Source organism: Triplophysa dalaica, chromosome 23, assembly GCF_015846415.1.
Source record: "Triplophysa dalaica isolate WHDGS20190420 chromosome 23, ASM1584641v1, whole genome shotgun sequence".
NCBI classification, from domain to species: domain Eukaryota; kingdom Metazoa; phylum Chordata; class Actinopteri; order Cypriniformes; family Nemacheilidae; genus Triplophysa; species Triplophysa dalaica.
Window position 1 is genome coordinate 12,700,337 of NC_079564.1, and position 20,293 is coordinate 12,720,629.

At 38.7% G+C, this 20,293-nt stretch overlaps 1 protein-coding gene across 2 annotated transcripts in view; it reads left to right on the top strand.

Moving 5' to 3' along the window:
* Positions 1 to 20,293, top strand: part of gpr158a (G protein-coupled receptor 158a) — a 71,089-nt gene that overhangs the window by 45,390 nt on the left and 5,406 nt on the right. The window contains exons 6-11 of one of the 2 annotated variants that reach the window (XM_056739040.1): positions 9,467 to 9,576; positions 11,899 to 12,137; positions 15,184 to 15,322; positions 18,828 to 18,933; positions 19,618 to 19,764; positions 19,916 to 19,999. In XM_056739040.1, coding sequence (XP_056595018.1) covers positions 9,467 to 9,576; positions 11,899 to 12,137; positions 15,184 to 15,322; positions 18,828 to 18,933; positions 19,618 to 19,764; positions 19,916 to 19,999 — 825 coding nt within the window. The remainder of the gene's footprint in view (positions 1 to 9,466; positions 9,577 to 11,898; positions 12,138 to 15,183; positions 15,323 to 18,827; positions 18,934 to 19,617; positions 19,765 to 19,915; positions 20,000 to 20,293) is intronic. The other variant, XM_056739041.1, reaches the window with a different exon arrangement.

Sequence of the window (20,293 nt, forward strand, 5' to 3'; positions counted from 1 at the left end):
TCTGTTCATCTTACACAAAAACGCAGAGAGACGCGTTACGTAATGGGTAGACTTCTTTGAAAACACAGAATAAAAGGGGGCCGCAGGGGGAGCTGAAAGTTGTGTATAAAAAAAGAGAAAAAATGCAAGCGGGAAACATTAAGATAAATCTTCCTGGACTATTATATAAAGGTAAATAATAAATGCTTTCTTTTTGGCTCAGCCTTTGAGTGAATGTGAGCCCCTGAAGGGGTGGAATAAAGTGTGTTGAGTGTATACCCATGTGATGTCTAAACAGGAGTGTGTGTGTGTCCGTGTCTGTTGGGAGAGAGGGTACACGCTGTTCTCGGGTTTACACTCCAGAGGGTATAGTCACAGACGCAGATGAGCCAGACAGCACGACACGACCTCCCACACTATTTCGCTGGGAAAAGGTGTCTTATTTTTCTGGGTTTAACGGAGCAGTTTACTAAAAATAAAACAGAAAGAAAGAAAGAAAAAATAGGGCATTAATTCCACGTATGGCATTCCAAAACCTTTATGATTTTTATCCTGTATTCTTAAACAGGATGCTTCACAATATCGTAGAAGTGACAAACGTCCTATATGGTCATATGGGTTAAATAATACGTTGATGATTTTGCTGGTTTTTACAAAATTTTAACAAAATGCAATAAATTAAAGTCTGAAGTTATATGGACTACTTAATTTATGGAATACCGTATGGACTAATATTAATATAGAATATAGGGTGGTGGTAGGGGATTTTTTATCCTAAATGTAGTTTCATACTTCGGAATTGACTTCGTTTGGTAATTTTTTGGTGACATGTTTGTGCAGCGTGTGATCCTTCCTTTCATTGTGTGATAAAGATCATTGCATACTTTGTTTAATATTACTGTAGCTCATTGGTGGGAGCCTTGTGAAGACTTGTATGCGTAGATACATTTTCTTTGTGTTCATTAACAATGAAAATCTTGTGATTTTGTAATGTTTTTAAGGGTCGATACAGGGACAGTTTGTTTTCAACATTTGTGATGTAAAATACCAATATGAAAACCTCTATAGTTGCAAAGCAATTTTGTGCTATCCATTGGCCGCGTTAGCAAGCAGGAATATTAGTGTGATTCCCATCACATAGCATTGATTATTAATGGAGAAGTTGAAAACAAGAGAAAGGGAAATATCAATTTTATATGTATGGCATTTGCTTTGGCATGTCTAATGTGTAATCTTCAGTTTTCCAGTAATGGTGCTGAGGAGTCTAATGGCTTTCACCAGAACTGCTGACAGCCTTTAGTGCTCTTTAGGAATGTGTATGCTATTCTGTGTATGAATGTATTTAGGCTATGATAGTGCTGCAGTACAAAATACTACAATTGTATAAAATGATTTATTATTTGTAACAGCATACGATTTTGGTAATACTGCTAAGCCTTTTACTTGTGTTGTTTGCTTGTTATAGGTAGGAGTCTTACCAAAACTAGCTGGGCCCGTATTCTTAAAGCTTCTAAGATTATCTAAGCTCTTAATTTAGCTTAAAAACTTCTACGTAGGAGTCTTGGTTGAAAATGATTCAGGACCAATCTGAGAGAAAGTCGGAAAAAGGAAAAGACAAAAACTTTTATCTAGTGTGGAGGGGGGGCTGACCCAGTTGCTATGTATGACACAGTCTTTTAAAGACTGTGATTGGTTGGTTGACCAAGAGGGAAAAAAAGAGCGCTTTAAGGTATAGGGTCATTAGTTATGTATTATAATGACATTAGTTATGTCATTATATTATGTATTTTTTTTCCTGTTATACCGCACACAAACACACACACACACACACACACACACACTATATATATATGTTCATTTAATATTCTTTCTTTATTTTTATTTACCATGCTGCCAATGTCAATATATTTGATAGAAAATGAACAGTAACACAATTAGCTGTTTGTGTGATCAATATAGAAAGTGGTGAAAGAACCAAATCATCTCCGCTGCATAGCTGCATTTCTCCAGTTGCTAAATATGTTAAACTAGTGATTTCTTCTATTTCTGGCGCTAAGGCATTTCTGTGCTGTTTTGGAGATGTTACCGTGTCACTAATAGGAATGTGTTGTGTCTTATTAAATCACTTTCATTCAATTTCATTTCATTTTATTTTATGGCGCTTTTACAATTTGCATTGCATCAAAGCAACTATACAAAAAAGATAATCAAATGTTGAACACACACATACAAAAAAAAATCTGATGAACCTGTCAAAAATTGTCAAGCATTGCAACACATTCTTCTCAATTTTCGTGTTTCACCCATTTTCTCTCATACTAAAGAACAGTCATCCTCACTAGTCCTAAAATGTTAGACCTTAAAAGCTCATTTAAGGGTTAAGATGCTTTATTCAATTCAATTTCAATTCAAGTTTATTTATATAGCACTTTTCACAATGTGTATTGTTTCAAAGCAGCTTTACAGGGGCAAACAGGAAAAACAGATAAGTTAGAACACAGCACAGTGCATGGTGTTTATACAACGAGTAAGTTCATTCTAATAAATAACATCTAATTTCTAAATAAATAAATAAAATGAATGAATGCAGTCTCCCGGTGAGCAGGCCAACAATGCCCTGCTGTGGCGAGGAACCCAAACTCCAATGATTGATTAATGGAGAAAAAAACCTCGGGAGAAACCAGGCTCAACCGGGAGGGCCAGATCCCCTCTGACGTGTCATAGCTGCACTCAAACTGCTGATGACTGCCAGGCGGCTCAAGTCTCGTACATATAGGCCTATTTATAGCTCAAATTGAGTAAAGAGCGTTTTCTACAATTTACCAGATTGTCCGACCTCCTCACTCACTTTCTTCCAAGCAAGATCCGTTTTATTCCTGTTTTGATAAAAGTAAGATGTATCGTACAGCTCCGGGTACACACATACAGCAACGATGATTTTGACCTCAATTGTTGTTTTGGATTTCTGCCTCCGCTCGCTATCACGACACTACTAGAACGAGCTCCTGATTGGTTAACGAGGCGTGAATTTTTTCCAATAATTTTTCAACTTGCGCATTTCACGCGAACCACTTGTGCGTCAAACGCCCGAAACGCTCAATTTGCGACACAGGATTTCCTATCACGTCTTTGCATTGACTTAACATGTAAATCACTCGCGCTTAACGCTTCATTCGCGTTCGGTGGGAACACAACATAAGGGGAAACGTCCACATTTATACGAATTTTCTTAAAATTTTGTCACTAGGAGGATCTCTTTGCGCTAAGATTTTTCATGAATACGGCCCAGGTCTTCGAGGTTGCAAATGACAAACTCATAACCAAATACATTTCACTTTAATTGTTTGTAAATAAAACGCTACGAAACTGAAGAAATTCCCCCACTGACATTCACACCATTGAGCATTTTTCCACCATCACGCCGAATCATTCTCGTTGCTTAATCGTTCCATTCTGTGCCGATCCATGCCAGCCGGTACGTAAATGGTCTCAATTTCCACCCCAAGGCTGATAACGATTTTTTTTTTTATGTAAACACAAACGCGTCATGCGCTGTGAATTTCCAGTAATATGAAGTGCTGACAGTGCATGCGTGTGACTCAACATCATGTTTCTCTCATGGATATAGTTCTCTTCTCTCCCTGTCCCTCTTCTGCATCTTTATCTCTACCATTATAGCTAGAGTTTTTGTGGGAAGAGTGAATCTCTCATCATTCAGGTCCTCTCATCACTAATATTTGGAGTGGATGTTAGTGCTCCAGGCAAACATGGGAAATTTCCGGCCCGTCTCTCTGCTGGAGTTTATTTCATTTGGACCATCCTGACATCCAGCGAAACACTGCCATGTCAAGAGTGAGGTCTTTTTAGGGTATTTTTGTAAAATGGCATTTTGTAAAGTGTTATCTTTTATTCTAGATGGCGAGTGCTCTTGTGGGCTGAGCGAATACTGAATATAAATGTTGTGCACAAATTTAATTTCTTAGTGGTTGTTTAAATTAAACAAACAACATTATTCTTGCAGTGATTTTTAATGCATGTTTGTGTGGCCATTAAGTTTTAATCTCAGTTTGAGACTGCATAGCATGTTCTGCATTTAGGACAAATTTGTAAGCTTAAAGACATACTTTGAAGTAGCATTTTGGGGGGGTGTTTTTATAGGTAAACAGAAGTTCGATTTTCTTCCCCAAAAATATAAGTCTAGTATACGTGCTGAGATATAAATGCTGTTAAATGACTACAAATATTTGAAATATGTTTAGCTGTATCTCTCAGCCCTGATGTGAAGTGTTTTTTCTCATCTTGGTTGCCGCCCGGCTTCCCACCCGTCTCTCGCCACGGCAACTGCGTTTTGTTTGTGTTCTTGAGTCCCTCCGAGGAATCATCCACTTGAACCGCAGTGTGTTTTTTAACGCTCCGGTGCGATGAGACTTCCCTGCTCCAGCATGCGAAATATGGTCTCGCCTCACCAATCCTGGCAACGCTGACTTCCGCCATCTCCTCTTCGCTTTCCTCTAAGGGCTGCACCACGTCCCTCCTCTGACTCAGAACTAGTGAGCCAAAAAAAGCACGTGCCTGCATTTTTTTGTCTGCTATGGGATGGCGGTTAATCCTTCTGCTAATCGGATTAACAAGAACGGCCCCGTAGGGGGGGGTCATGGCACATCTGCAACACGCTGATAATTACGCAGCCTCAGATGTTTGTTCTTTGTCGTTGATGTTTTGGATGGGGCCTCAATGCCGACACACACACGTAAAGTCAAGGTCCATCATTGTTGATTGATTTTTGGGATGTTGTCGTGAAGATCAGCTTTCAAGCAGTCATCAATGTGAATCCATTATGCAGAAGACTCATTATAGCTGGGAGTTGCAGTTATGATGTTTAAAAGAGAATTCAGAATTACTATACCACTATTTCTGTTGTGTACTATTAAAAATCAAGGTGCTTGAAAGGTTCTTCACAGTGATGCCATAGAATAACCATTTTTGGTTCCACAGAGAACCATTCAGTCAAAGGTTCTTTAAAAGTTTCTTTCTTATTTTTTACAACCTGAAGAACATTTTTTCGCCACAAAAACCTTTTGTGAAACAGAAAGGTTCTACAGATATTAAAGGCTCTTCTGCGGCATCGAAGAACCTTTGGAAGCACCTTTGTTTTTTAAGAGCGAATGTAAAATGTACAACCTATTTTCAGTTTTCTTCGTTCAAGCAATACCTGAATGACCAACTAGATTTGCCAAAATGTCGATGTACATTTTACAAACACACCTTTCTCTTTCTTTACTCTTCCACTCCTAAAAAAATGGCATTTAAAAGGTTCTTCGATGACATAGTACCAGATGTATACGCAAGTAAGGTGGGCGTACCTATCAGTAAGAATGCTTTAGAGCCTGATATGGTAAGAGGCGTTGTATTTCCGTCACACGCTTGCAGTATTCGACCAATCACTACGCACTGGTTAAGTGGCCAATCATAGCACGCCTTGCTTTTCAGAGCTATGAGCTTTGTAAAAAATCTGCGTGTTTCAGAGAGGCGGGGCAAAGAGGAGATACAAACATGCACAGTATGTGGAAAATACAGTGTTTTTGAACCTTCAATCGTGTGAACACATTGGATTACATCTAAAACAAACGATCATATTCGTTTTTGCCGCATCATATGAACCCTTTAAGTAATAATTGTCTTTGTGCCCCAAGTCGTGTGCATGTGGTTTAATGCTTTTATCAGCTCTGCAGTCGCACATCAAGGCACGTAACCAGCAAAGCTGGCACCGCCTTCACCCAATGACGCCTTCACCCACTCAATGATCCTTCTGCAACAGATTTGCTTGACTATCTTATACAAAGTATAATCCGGGGAATAAATTTTCATTCAAATTTAGCAACGTTCAAAATATCGATTTAAATAACATATCAAAACAAGTGTAGGAACCGACCAATGTAATTGATATTATTAATTTTTTATTTTCATTTTGCACCTAATGTTGCACATATGTTATTTAAAATGTATATTTTAATCAATTGCAATGTCATTTTATATACTGCATTACCATTTTGGGTATTGCATTTTAAATTGAAAATTGAAACCAATATGCTTCCATACTGTGGTAGGCTCTATAAAACTAGTTGTCTTGTCTTGCTGTGCTTATGCTTTTTGTTGTCCTTATGTTGTTCCAATTTCTTCCATTGTTTACCTCATGTGTAAGATGGATAAAAGCGTCTCCTAAATGACTAAATGTAAATGTAATGAAATGTAGTATACACAACAAATCAGTATGTGGCGCTGTAATTTTGCCATACAGATACATTAAAAACGGAGAAGAAGATTTGGAGCATGCGCATAAAATCTGCACGCTTTGGGTGATGACATTATCGTTTTAGGAAATATACAGATCGGCTGTACACACGAAAACAGGCGACTTTTTCAGACTCTGGGACCTGGTTTAAAAAAATAGCGGTTTCAAGCTCCCAAAACGCTGTATCTTTGAGGATGAAACCCAAATACGATACAAAATCTTTAGGAGTACAGCTAAATGCGTCCCCGTGTGGATGGTCTCTTAAGCTACTATCATAGAATATATCAATAATATGTCAAATTTTGTTTTTTTAGGTTACCGAAAGTAAAAGAAAGAAGAGAACTTGCTCAGCGAGAAAATGTGGTGGTAACAAACCTTAGCAATATAGTTACAATAAAATATATATATTATTTTCAATTATTTTCAACGAGAGGTGTCACAATATAGACCAGTATTGACAATACCCATGATATTAAAATCCATTATAATCGATTCTGTGTTAATACTGCACATTATATTGGAAATAATTCAGCTTAAAAAATTCTCTCTCTCTGCTTAAACATTATTTTAATAGATTCCAATATAATGCCATTTTATGATGTCAGCATGATTTTTTATGTAAATCATTTAGATTTATAGTATGGACCTAATCATGAAAAAGCCCTGAATAAATCTGTGGAGTTTTTTCATGGTGCAAAAGTGCTTTCGAGTACAACCCTGTTTATTTATTTACATTTAAGTCATTTTATCTTGCTCAGCATAATTCTCTTCAATTGTTTTTCTGCTGCAGAAACTGTAGAAGCCCTTTTACCCCAATGCAAGTCTTTGAGCTCCCTGCAGCAATGTTGAGAATGCATCGTGTCATTTTGTCCGTTCTGACACCTTTCAGACTTCAAATGCATTCCTATATCTAAAATCACATTAGAGTTACTCCGGCGGGTGCAGCTTTCAGATCTTTCAATAGTAACGTAAGTTACTTGAATTGAAGGAATCATCAAAAGTCATTCTGTTTACTCTGCATCTTATATTTATGAGGAGATGTGAGGAGTGTGAGTCTTGCGTGGTTTGTCAGTGACTGGTTAAAACTGTTGAGAGTTGTGCTGGAGGCGTACGCTACTCCCAGTTCTAATTAAGAGCTGGCCGACTGCATGATCCCTTGACAAATGCACCACACACACGCACACACAACCAGTTTGTTTTTATACATTGTGGGGACTTTCTATAGACATGATGTTTTTTATACTCTACTATCCCTTCACCCTCATACAAACCTTTCTACAGTTTTACATTTGTCTCATAAATATAATTTAGTATTTTTATTAGCTGTTCTCTTCATGGGGACCAAAAAATTCGAGGACCACACACACACAAGTCTTGATCTTAAAGGTGCACCCGGAATTAGTTTTACACGTAAAGAAATATAACTTTTGACAAATGTCTAGAGACTCCAGCAATATCAATGGTCTGGCAAAAGAGTTTTATGCTACATGAAGATACTCCTGCCTCATGGTGTTAGTCATGTTGACATCATATGACTAGATATTACTCTGTTTATCTCATCGGTTCATTCACAGTTCCGGGATAAAGATTTTCTATTTCAAACGGAAAATGCACAAAGGCTATTTTGTCAGCTAATATTGATCACCATAAGAGATTTGCGAATCTTTAAGTAGAGATTTACCCGTCTTCAATCTCTTTAAAGAAGCATTTCATTGTCTCTGTTTCTGTGGTTTATGGCAGTTGGCTGTTTAGCTCCATTGAGCTGGAATAGATGTATGTACAGTACATCTACATATACACAAACGCAGAGATTTAATTTAAACAACATTCTTTAAAACATTAAAGATGGAAGAGCTTTTGCCGAAATAGTGCAAAGACGAACAATGTGTTTCAAATACTTTCTTCTTTCCCTTTTTAATTAATACATTGATTTACGTATAAGAGTGCTCGTGAAGACATTTCGTTTTTTTTTTTCCGGAGTTGCTGTTGCCTCACAATTGACAGATTCACCTTAAAATAGAATATAGATACTTGATGATTCACAGTTGTGTCGTAATGCCTGCCGCTATTTTCACTGTACTTTGTTATGACAGAAAAGTCAGTGCTGAAGCAATTCATCTCAAAATCAATTTGTCCATAATCAATCTAATAATAGAGCTTCCTGAAAAATGAACAGACTGTTGTTATGAGATTACACACATGGTGTAGCGCCACATTTCTGTTTGCATGTGGAGGAGGAGGAGCAGCACAGCTGTGGGATTCTGCTTCAATTACAGTTCAGGTCTGCTGCCTCTCTCTCTCTCTCTCTCTCAGGGAATGTGGGATGTAAGATGTAAAATTTCTTGGCATCTGATGGGTTTGTTTGGAGCTCTGTACTAAATCCTCTGTGACAGATATAGACGGATAGACGTCATAAAGACCACATCCAGTTTATTTGTATTATGTTGACAGAGTCGTCTGTGGAGAATTATAGAGAATGTTGAGTGTTGTCTTTTTGTCGATGGTAAAACGTTTTCTTAAAGTTGATTTATTTTACACAAAATGAGCAAAAAGAAAAATAATTTGGGCAATATATATTTCAAAACTAGGCAGTTGTTATCCTTTAAAATAGAAATTCTTTCTTCATTTTCTCACCTTCATGTTGTTCCTAATCTGTATACAGTTATTTCTTCTGATGATCACAAAGAAAGATATTTGGACGAATGCTTGTAACCAAACAGTTCTTGGACCTGCTAGCATTTATTATAATTTAGAAATTAAGTTTTACGTGGTCGTTGTTTCAGTATGTTAAGCAATTTCCATATAATGGATTTCTATGGGGAAGAATGATTCAAGTTTACAAGGCACTTTTATCTCAGTTTCTCAGTCAAAACTTGCATGTTCCCCCTTCATGAACAACAACTTTTGCTGCACAATAAAAACACCTTGTGGTTTCATGGTTTGATTGATTTGAACATAAACGCAAAACGTAAGCATTTTGAGTTTGGAATAGTGAATTCCTATTGAGAAAATCACTTGCTCCCATCCATCTGCACTTCGCACAGTGCCGTGACATCATGTGCAAACAACCTATAGTGTTTTTTTTTACAGATAAACAAATACATTTACTAAGGTGGTATCAGAATGATGCTTTATTAATTAAGATATTCAGATATTATATGATCTATTTCATTTGTAGGCCTTTCTCTTTTCCAGGTAGTGATTTTATACTTCCAGCCGAGTGTTTTCCGCTGTATACTGCTGAGATGGGTTCGTCTTCTCGGATTCGCCACGGTGTATGGAACGGTCACCCTCAAACTCTACAGGTACCGTGAATGACATTACTAAAGATGATTCACTCTGGAAGCCAATGTCATTATTTTGGTCACAGTGTTAGCAGTTATAGATGATTTGCATTCATAATCTTAATCCTACAAATGGCTAGGATGAGATATTGAGTTGAGTGACTCATATGACACATGCCACCAGAGAATGACAGACTCTGATAATTTCGAGATTGTCGCCTCTGAGAAATAGATATGTACCCCCGCCCACGCATGCTGCATGACTCACGGTCAACATTATTAAATGTCAAAACTTGCACTTTCCTAATATGGCGATGAGGTGGTACCCACTGAGATCTTTGCCATTTTCAGAATCAACCCAGATAAACAAAATGACTGCAGGGGGGGCAGGTAACAGATTGGTTTGTGAGCAAGAGGGGCAAGCTGCGTAGACACAACAGTCTGCTGGATTTCAAATGTGGTTAAAGTGCTTTATCGGTGATGCACTGAAACTAGAAAATAAAAATGTTGGTCAAACTGGGCTGTCATCTTTAAGAATAGAGTCTGAATGAACATATATGCACACAGTATATGCATTCATATATACAAATTAATAAGAAGTTTATATTCTCATTATTTTAATATCTTTACATTTCTATGATATCGCAGTTTGTTCATACTTTTCACACATCTATGCAGAGAGTCACTGCTCTGATTTTTTTTCTTGGAAAAATATTATCATCAGCCGACCTTCACATGAAATCCAATAAAGCATGTCAGCTCTGTTTATGTTTATTCATCACCTCTATGGTTTATTTTGACATTTTTATAAGAGAGATTTTCCTCTTATTTATCTTTAAAGTCTACATCAAATCCAAAGTTTCCTTTTTGACTGATGCCATGAATCACTTATTATAGCCCCTCCCCTCTCCAGCAGTATCTCATATAGAGACAGTTATCAGCCACCGTAAGATCAAGTCCAGTACTGCATTTATTTGTTAAAGGTCATGTATAACTATATTAAGCATTATGAAAACAAATTGGGTTTGCAGTCATTGTTTCGTATACTGACTTATTGACCAGGGTCGGGTGACTCTCTTGGATCTTTTTAGATGATAAACTTGATGGCAACTAGAAGAGCGTATTGATTTCAAGTAGACAGTTATACTATATCTTACTTATTTCTGTTATATCTGATAAAGAATTCAATCATAATCGATACTGATTGTAATTGTATAGCCTTAAAGTGATAGATACTGCAGGTCATAGGTCACCCAAAAATGAAATTCCTGACATACTCTTGTCATTTCAAACCTGTAAGACTTTCTTTCTTCCGCACAGCACAAAATAAGATATTTTGCAGAATGATGTTAACTGTCTCCTTCACATTCATTGGCATTGGTTTAGTCTCCATACAATATACGTGTTGTCCGGTTACCAACTTTCTTCAAAATATATTTCGTGTTCTGCGGATGAAAGTCATAAAGGTTTGAAATGACAAGAGGGTGAATTCTTGGGTGAACTATGGTCGTCCTACTAAGTGTAAGGTCTCCATGGTTACTTTATCTGGGTTGAAGTGCGCTTTAAGATTCACTGCATCATTAAACTATACAGAGAAATGCATGCTTTAAATCGTTGTGGGAAAACAAATAACAGAATGCACTTAGGCCAAAATGGCCACAATTTATTACGTTTTATTGAACGGATTAGATGACAGAAACAACGACCCGTGAGGCTGCTGGGATGGCTATGGGGGTCTCGCCTCCAGAAAAGAGATGGAAATGATGTGTATAGAAAAAACATATGGTCTTTAGATGTGTGTTTAATAGTTTGGAATAGTGGAAAACTAATAGTGGAATAGTTGAAGTATCTACAATTCTTATTGTTTTAAACTGATTCTCATGTCCTTCATAAGCCATATTAAAACATAGGCAGAGATAAAAAAAACACTCAAATTTTATGTGACCCAAACCCAGAAGATTTAAAAAAATCCTAGTTTAAAGTGGTACATTTTGAAACCTGACAAGCTTGATTTTGACTATTTATTTATGCTTAAATATTTTATCGATATGTTTATTACGAATAAGAACATCCAGGATTCTCTCATAAAAAAGGCTGAAAATGAGGAAGTCTCTTTTTTTTGTTTATTTGATACAACAAACAATTTGGAAAACTCAAACAATTAAGTCACATCCAAAAAGAACATACTGAACTGATTTATTATGTCAAAATCAAGTCAACATGAAATCGAGACATCTGCTGTAAATTATTTATCAGTACATGTCATCATGTTTCATGAGGTGCCCACATCAGTTCCAGTATCGAGGAGATAATGATCAAACAATTGTTGTCACTGTTTTTCAGGGTCCTGAAGGTCTTTCTGTCGCGAACAGCCCAGCGGATCCCCTACATGACCAGCTGGAGGGTGATGCGTCTTCTGTGCATCATCCTTCTCATTGTTATATGGTTCGCAATTGCTTGGACCTCGGCTGTTTGTCAAAATCCAAACAGACATCTCGCTCTCATCACTGTGGGCTTCACCACTGATGATCTACAGTTCAGCATGTGTCTACTGGACCGCTGGGACTACATGATAGCTGTGGGTGAGTTCACTCCTGTCACATAATCATCATCAGCTGAGATACATTACAGGAGATGTATTCAAATTTTATTTCAAATGACAACATTTCTCTCAGCAAGTCAGCTAGAAACTTTAGTTTGTGTGTTGGTATTCTACACAGTTTTTGGTTCTAAAAATATTGAAGAGTGGTGAAAGTTGAAATCCTTCATCTGTGAGTTAATGCTTTTTTGAGCTTAGATAAGATCTTTTGGCTTTATGGGAATTTTCGTGCCAGTCAGAAAATAAGAGAGAATTTAGTCAGATCAGTCAGAGTTACTTAAACTTCAGAAAGTGTTGAGGACTTTGTTCGTATCTAGAATGTGAATAATAATGAGGTTAGGTTATTTGAGAATTGCGTTTTAACCTGATCGCATGTAAACACAATATTTCAATCAAAATAATATGATTAAGCTCATAATCGTAGCAAGCACGTTTGGGCAATATCTATTTAAATATTTGTTGATACACTGATATTCACCATTACATAATATATAGTTCATTGTCACATGTTACAATTCTACATGATACAAATTGGTTAAAGGATTGAGATGTTATTGTAACACTAAATGGAGTCAACATAAGACAATGCAGCTATAGAGATATAAAGATAATGTACTTCACTGTTTTCCTGGCATGCTGCAGAAAGTGTCCAAATGATGTACAATGTTGGACCATTACAGGTCATTACACTACTAATTCCAGGCAAGGAGGTGATAGATCAAGGCTAGCTTGGCACTAACAGCAGAGTTCATAGAATTTCTCTGCAGGGTTGTGGCAAATATGATTCAGCACAAAGGATTAGTCCGGTGTCTTATCTTCAAGAATGGCACATTTTCAATGTGTCCACTCTAATGCTGGGCTCACACCAAACGCGAACAATCGCGTTCCACGCTCTTTATAACTTGCGTGAAAAGTTCGTTATTTTCACGTAAGTGATGAGAAATGACAAATATTTTCAATCTATGCGGAAGACAATATTGACAAGCGTTCACCTGGTTCACACCATTTAGCGTTTTGCGCTAGTTAATTACATGCAAAGTCAATGCAAAGATGCGTACAGACAAAAACTCGCGGAAGGCGGTGCTAATGACGCGAATCGGGCGCGAACGCGTGTCAATCTCTTATTCCGCAAAGGTTGAAAAAGAATTCAGATTGCGTCACTCACAGGAAAATAACGAACTATTCCCGCGAGTAATAAAGAGCGTGGATCGCGATTGTTCGCGTTTGGGGTGAACCCAGCCATTATACTGTGTTCACATCAAATATGGGCAATCGTGTTCCACGCTCTTTATTACTTGCGTGAAAAGTTCGTTATTTTCACGTAAGTGATGAGAAATGACAAATATTTTCAATCTTTGCGGAAGACAATATTGACAAGCGTTCACCTGGTTCACACCATTTAGCGTTTTGCGCTAGTTAATTACATGCAAAGTCAATGCAAAGATGGGTACAGACGAAAACTTGTGGAAGGCGGTGCCAATGACGTGAATCGGGCGCGAACGCGTGTCAATCTCTTCTTCCACAAAGGTTGAAAAAGAATTCAGATTGCGTCACTCACAGGAAAATAAAGAACTTTCCTCGCAAGTAATAAAGGGCGTGGAGCGCGATTGTTCGCGTTTGGGGTGAACCCAGCCATAATACTGTGTTCACATCAAATATGGGCAATCGTGTTCCACGCTCTTTATGACTTGCGTGAAAAGTTCGTTATTTTCACGTAAGTGATGAGAAATGACAAATATTTTCAATCTTTGCGGAAGACAATATTGACAAGCGTTCACCTGGTTCACACCATTTAGCGTTTTGCGCTAGTTAATTACATGCAAAGTCAATGCAAAGATGGGTACAGACGAAAACTTGTGGAAGGCGGTGCCAATGACGTGAATCGGGCGCGAACGCGTGTCAATCTCTTCTTCCACAAAGGTTGAAAAAGAATTCAGATTGCGTCACTCACAGGAAAATAAAGAACTTTCCTCGCAAGTAATAAAGGGCGTGGAGCGCGATTGTTCGCGTTTGGGGTGAACCCAGCCATAATACTGTGTTCACATCAAATATGGGCAATCGTGTTCCACGCTCTTTATTACTTGCGTGAAAAGTTCGTTATTTTCACGTAAGTGATGAGAAATGACAAATATTTTCAATCTTTGCGGAAGACAATATTGACAAGTGTTCACCTGGTTCACACCATTTAGCGTTTTGCGCTAGTTAATTACATGCAAAGTCAATGCAAAGATGGGTACAGACGAAAACTCGCGGAAGGCGGTGCTAATGACGCGAATCGGGCGCGAACGCGTGTCAATCTCTTCTTCCACAAAGGTTGAAAAAGAATTCAGATTGCGTCACTCACAGGAAAATAACGAACTTTTCTCGCAAGTAATAAAGAACGTGGAACGCGATTGTTCGCGTTTGGGGTGAACCCAGCCATTATACTGTGTTCACATCATATATGGGCAATCGTGTTCCACCCTCTTTATTACTTTCAGGAAAAGTTCGTTATTTTCGTGTGCATGACGCAAAAATCTTCGGCGAATTCATAGCTCGAGTTAAAAAAATTCTACCTGCGCGGAAGAACGCCCCAAACGCGCTGCCTGATTTGTGTCATTCGCACCGCCTGCCGCGAGTGTAATTTACTCGCGACAAACGCTTTATTCACATTTGGTGTGAACACAGCATAACACTTGCACCGAAACAGGTCACGCTCACAATGACAGATGTTCACTGACGTGAAACAGATGTTTATTGCTGTCTGTCTGGCTGATATTGTATAGGAAGTGTCAATAGGGAATGGGGATCTATAACATTTTGGACTGGCTTTCAACACCTTCATTTCCAGTTGTCTGTCAAGCAGAGTCCAGGGAATACAGGCAATCTAGATGGCGTTTATAGCTTTATTGAATGACGTTTTATTCTTTATCATGCTGATGTTTTTAATCTAGTGTTACATTGGTTTGTAAAAGGAAGATTTTTACAGCCCTTGGCCTGGAGATGCATGGTCAGTTGGGTATTAACACTTGGCTCTCTCTGTCAAACAGCTGAGTTCCTCTTTCTGCTGTGGGGTGTGTATCTGTGTTACGCGGTGAGGACCGTCCCCTCGGCATTTCATGAGCCGCGCTACATGGGCATCGCACTGCACAATGAACTCATCCTTTCTGGAATATTTCATGTTATAAGGTGAGCAAGAGCACAACAGTTGTAGGGCAAACAACAAGTTTCTTCTCAGAGAGAAATAATGGTAGCACTTTATAATATCTTTCATTAAAAAATCATTGACAAAAATGTATTGCGTTACAAGATTTTAGTTAATTATGTTCACATAGCTAGAAATAGGATATTATCTGCTTGTTAATGTTTTCTAATGTAATTTTACCATAAGCATTATCTTATGACAAACAGATCGTAATTTCTTTTAAATTTAAATGCTTACAAATGTCATAAACTTTCCATAAATATGACCACGCGCTTTTTAAAACTCATTAAATGATTTTGACATGGTTTACAATGATTAAAAGTTCATTTATAAATGATAAAGGAAACCGTTTATAAGGCTTAACAGATTATTAGCTTATATGTACATATGTCATTAAACTTTCAATTCATCTGATTGTGCATTTTTTTAAATCTACAAAAGATTTAACAGAATTTATACAATAATTACAAGTTTATTTATATACTTAATATATTGAAAAAACATTTACGTTTACAAACTGTCAGGGATGTGTGCAGGAAGAGAACGCAGATGCAGGGAGCGGTGAAGGGGTTAACAAAGATTTATTAACATGAAACAAAGACCCACGATGGGGTAACAAGAACAGGACTAAATAATAAAATTGAACAAAACACTACCCACGTGGGAGACCGCGAAAGACTAAACAAACTTAACACGACTAGGACTTGTCTCGTCCTTGGAGGAGAACGCATGGAACGTGTGGACTGGGTAGTTAACCGCGAGGTGGAGGCCCACCTGGGGAAGCTCATTGGTTACCATGTGTGGGAACCGTTGCCATGAGGCTAAATCAGACGGAACAGCCCACGGGGGGGGGGTGTTACTGCGTCCGATAGCACTAGGTCCGGTTAGAGCTATCTGTGATAGATCACATGGTGTCCCGGCCTAAGGGGGGAGGCTGCTCTACCCAGCCAACCCCCAGGGGGTGCTTGCTTAGTGATGGATGGAATGCCTGTTCTTAACCAGTGTCTTGGTAAGAAGGAAGGTTGGTGAGGTACCAGTTTCATAACCATGTGTTTGGGTAAGAAGAAATGTAGATAGCACACTGACCCAACCTACTGGAGGGTGGGAAGGTGGTTTCGCAGGCATACGTCCCCCCGGATGCCAGTCCTACATGTCGCCACACAGGACGTGGGTTGACACCGGGTTTACGCGAAGGTTGTTATACCTTGCGAAGGTGTTTGGGCGTAGCCCAACCCGCAGCTCTACAGATGTCTGATAGAGAGGCGCTTCTGGCCAGTGCCCAGGAGGCTATACCCCGTGTGGAGTAAGCCCTCAGTTGGCAAGGGAGATTCTGAGGTCAGAATGCTGTCGTAATGGCATCCACAACCCAGTGCGCCAGCCTCTGCTTGGAGACAGCCTTCCCCTTCTGCAAGGAGCTGGTCAGAGCTACTGAAGCTCTGCGTGCGGTCCAGGACACAACACGGATGGGGTTGGGTCTTCCTCCCTGATGGGGAGCGCCTGCAAGTTCACCACTTGGTCCCGGAAGGGAGTAGTGGGAACTTTGGGTACGTACCCGGGCCTGGGTCTCAGGATAACGTGAGAGTTACCAGGGCCAAATTTAAGGCAATCCGGGGACATAGAGAATGCTTGGAGGTCCCCTACCATCTTGAAGGAAGCGCGCGCCAACAGCGGGGCGGTCTTACTCAGGTGAGGAAGATCGGAATTCCGCCCTCTCAAGCCCCTTAGGAACCTGGTGACCAGGTCGTGTTGCCTTAGAAACTTTCCATCAACTGAGTCGTGATGAGTGGCGATAGCGACTACATACACTTTCAGTGTGGAGGGGAGATGTTAGTCTCCAGTCTCGTAAGAAGAACAACACAATCCTGATCGAGCACCTCAGTGGGTCTTTCTCGTTGAAAGAGACACCAGGACGAGAAGAGGCGCTGTCTAGAGGCGTGCAACCGCCTAGTAGATGGGGCCCTTGCTTTGGTGATGGTCTCTGCCGTAGAGGGGGAGTAGCCATCTCAGGATCTTCTCGTCCCGTCTAGGGACCAGACATGGGTGTTCCAGAGGTCTGATCAGGGATGCCAGAACGTGCCCTTCCCCTGAGAGAGCAGGTCCTCTCTCAGGGGAATGGTTCAGGGGGAGTCGCTGTCCAGAGTATCAACTCTGAAGCCAAGTGTGGTTAGACGAGTGCGGTGTAACCAATTACACTTGGTGTTATTGTGTCTGTGCAATGAGGCTCCTGGGGGGGGGAAGGTGTGCTTCCGCTGTGCGCAAGGGCATCTGTGGCGAGGGGGTACCAAAGCGGACAATGGGTTGTGTCGCGGGAGGCAAAGAGATCTATCTGTGCCTGTCCGAACAGCACCCAAATGAGCTGGACCGGGGGTGGAGTCTTTAAGATTATTAGCATTTAAGGTAAAGATTATGTTCCATGAAGATATTTTGTAAATTTCCTACCTTAAATATTTTAAACTTTATCTTTGTGAGTGGATGGCCTGCCACAGTGCTTCTGGTTAACAACTTAAAAGGCAATTTTCTAAACATTTTGATTTTTAAGTTTTAATGTATATTGTCTTATTCTAACAACTCATACATCAATAGAAATCGTATTAATTCTGCTTTCAGTTTATGTAAAAATCTAAAATTTCGAAAAATTGACCTAAAAGACTGGTTTTGTTGTCCAGGGTCACATATACTGTGTATTTGTTATGTGTTTCCTTAATTTGGTGACCTGGAAGAGTATTAGTATACTTATACTAAAAATAAAAATGTTTGAAAATTGGTAAACCATGATATGTTTTATTTTACCCTATGACGACACTTCTGGTGTTTTTTCATTGGTAATATTGCAAATATGCATACTGGAGTTTTTAACATTTTTGTGTCTTGTAGGTAGGAATGAAGACTGAAGTTGTCAGAATGATTGTTATGATTATTGATCCTGCATAGCATTATTTAAATCAAACTGAGCGTGTAGTCTGAAGTCAGATAAATACATTGCTATAAACACCATGCGGTCTCTAGTAATGAGATAACAGTGAGTTAAATGCGAGGTGCTGATTCAAAGCTGGGTTATATTTTCCCATAAAGCATTCTAAATGGTCTAATTAAATCATCAGAAACAATAGCTACTGTTTAAAATTGGTGACAAATGTATTGTGCATTATGATGTATTATAGTTGCATTTATTATTTTATTGTAAGGTTCAATTATGTCATTTGCCAGACTGTAACAATACACACTTTCCTGGATGAATTTTGCTTTAGATCTATGGGTAAAGAAGTATTACACACTAGAAAGTCAGCTGCTTAACTTCTCTGACGTTCAGCATGATAGTTCTGTATTTTCATTGTTTTTAATTAATTTTAATTAATTTATTTTATATTTTCAAAGAATTTCCAAAATTTCTAAATAAGTATTAAAACTCACTCCTATATTACACAGAGTTACGAAGGGTTGTATAAAATGTAGTTTAATTGTTGTATATTTTTGTAATTCCATCCACAGATTTACTCTTGCTTCTGAACTGCACCCAGACTGGATGCTGATGCTATTCTTTGCTCACACACACTTGACAGTGACCGTCACTTTGGGATTACTGCTTGTGCCAAAGGTAAACCCACTTCTGTAAAATGTAGTCTTTTTTTTAAACTCCCTTTGAAAAGTTATATTTTGTGTAATCATGTGACCCTGTATCACAAAACCAGTCTACCTTTTTAATAAAAGACAAAAATACATTGTATGGGTCAAATTATAGATTTTTCTTTTATGCCAAAAATTATTAGGATATTAAATAAATATCATGTTCCATGAAGATATTTTGTAAATGTCCTTCCTTAAATATATAAAAACTTTATCTTTGTGAGTGGATGGCCTGCCACAGTGCCTCTGATTGATCAATTCAAAGGCAATTTTCTCAATATTTAGATTTTTTTGCACTCTCAGATTCCTGAGTTTTAAACAGTTGTATTTTAGATATTGTCATATTCTAACAACTCATACATCAATAGAAAGCTTATTTATTTAGCTTTCAGATTAAGTAAAAATCTCAATTTCGAAAAATTGACCCATAAGACTGTTTTGGTTCTTCAGGGTCACATATGTTATCCTTTAGAACACAAAAGAAGAATCTGGGTTATTTTCCACTACAACGGTTTATAGTGACCACAATTGTCAAGATTCATGAAGAAAAACATTTCCCTTTGCAGATGTAAAAGCAGATAAAAACAAAATAACAAAATATTGGTTTGAAATAATGGGGAAACTGTTTCCTTAAACGCTGATTTCTTTGGCACAGTTCTTGTTTGCGGGCACACATATAAGGGATGACATTGCTACAGAGGCCTATGAAGATGAACTGGACATGGGACGGTCGGGGTCATACCTGAATAGCAGCATTACGTCTGCCTGGAGTGAGCACAGTTTGGACCCAGAGGACATTCGGGTAGGTGCCCTGCATTTCTTTCCTACCTTCCTGTTCCCCTTGATTCTCTCCTGTCTTGGTAATTACCTGAGATTTCATTATCTGCAAATATGTGTTGACCCCTGTCCTGTAGCTGACAACCATACTGAGCCATGGCAGTTTTTTATTGCAGACACCTGAGGAAATGGGCCAGCTAAGTTCTATTAATGGCTGTGGCATAAGGTCTTGCGAAAGTCTTTGGGAAAAACGTACCAACGTGAGCAGAGGTTTTTGTTTGTTTGTTAGAGCTGAAGAAGTCTCTCACCACAGACCAAAATTTTGTTTACAGGAAGGGCATTTTGTAAAGGGCTCTTGGGATAATAGCTGCTGATGACTTCAATACCGCAGTAAATGAGCCAATGTTCTTCAGAGGCTGTTTCAGACCTAACAATAGAATTTTCGTATTTGCACCGTCCCAGACTGTCCTGTCTTTAATGAGTGTGAAACAGCATGTTGGTTTGGTCTAACGTCTTTACAGCACTGTCTGTTGTTGCATATGATGACTAGTTCT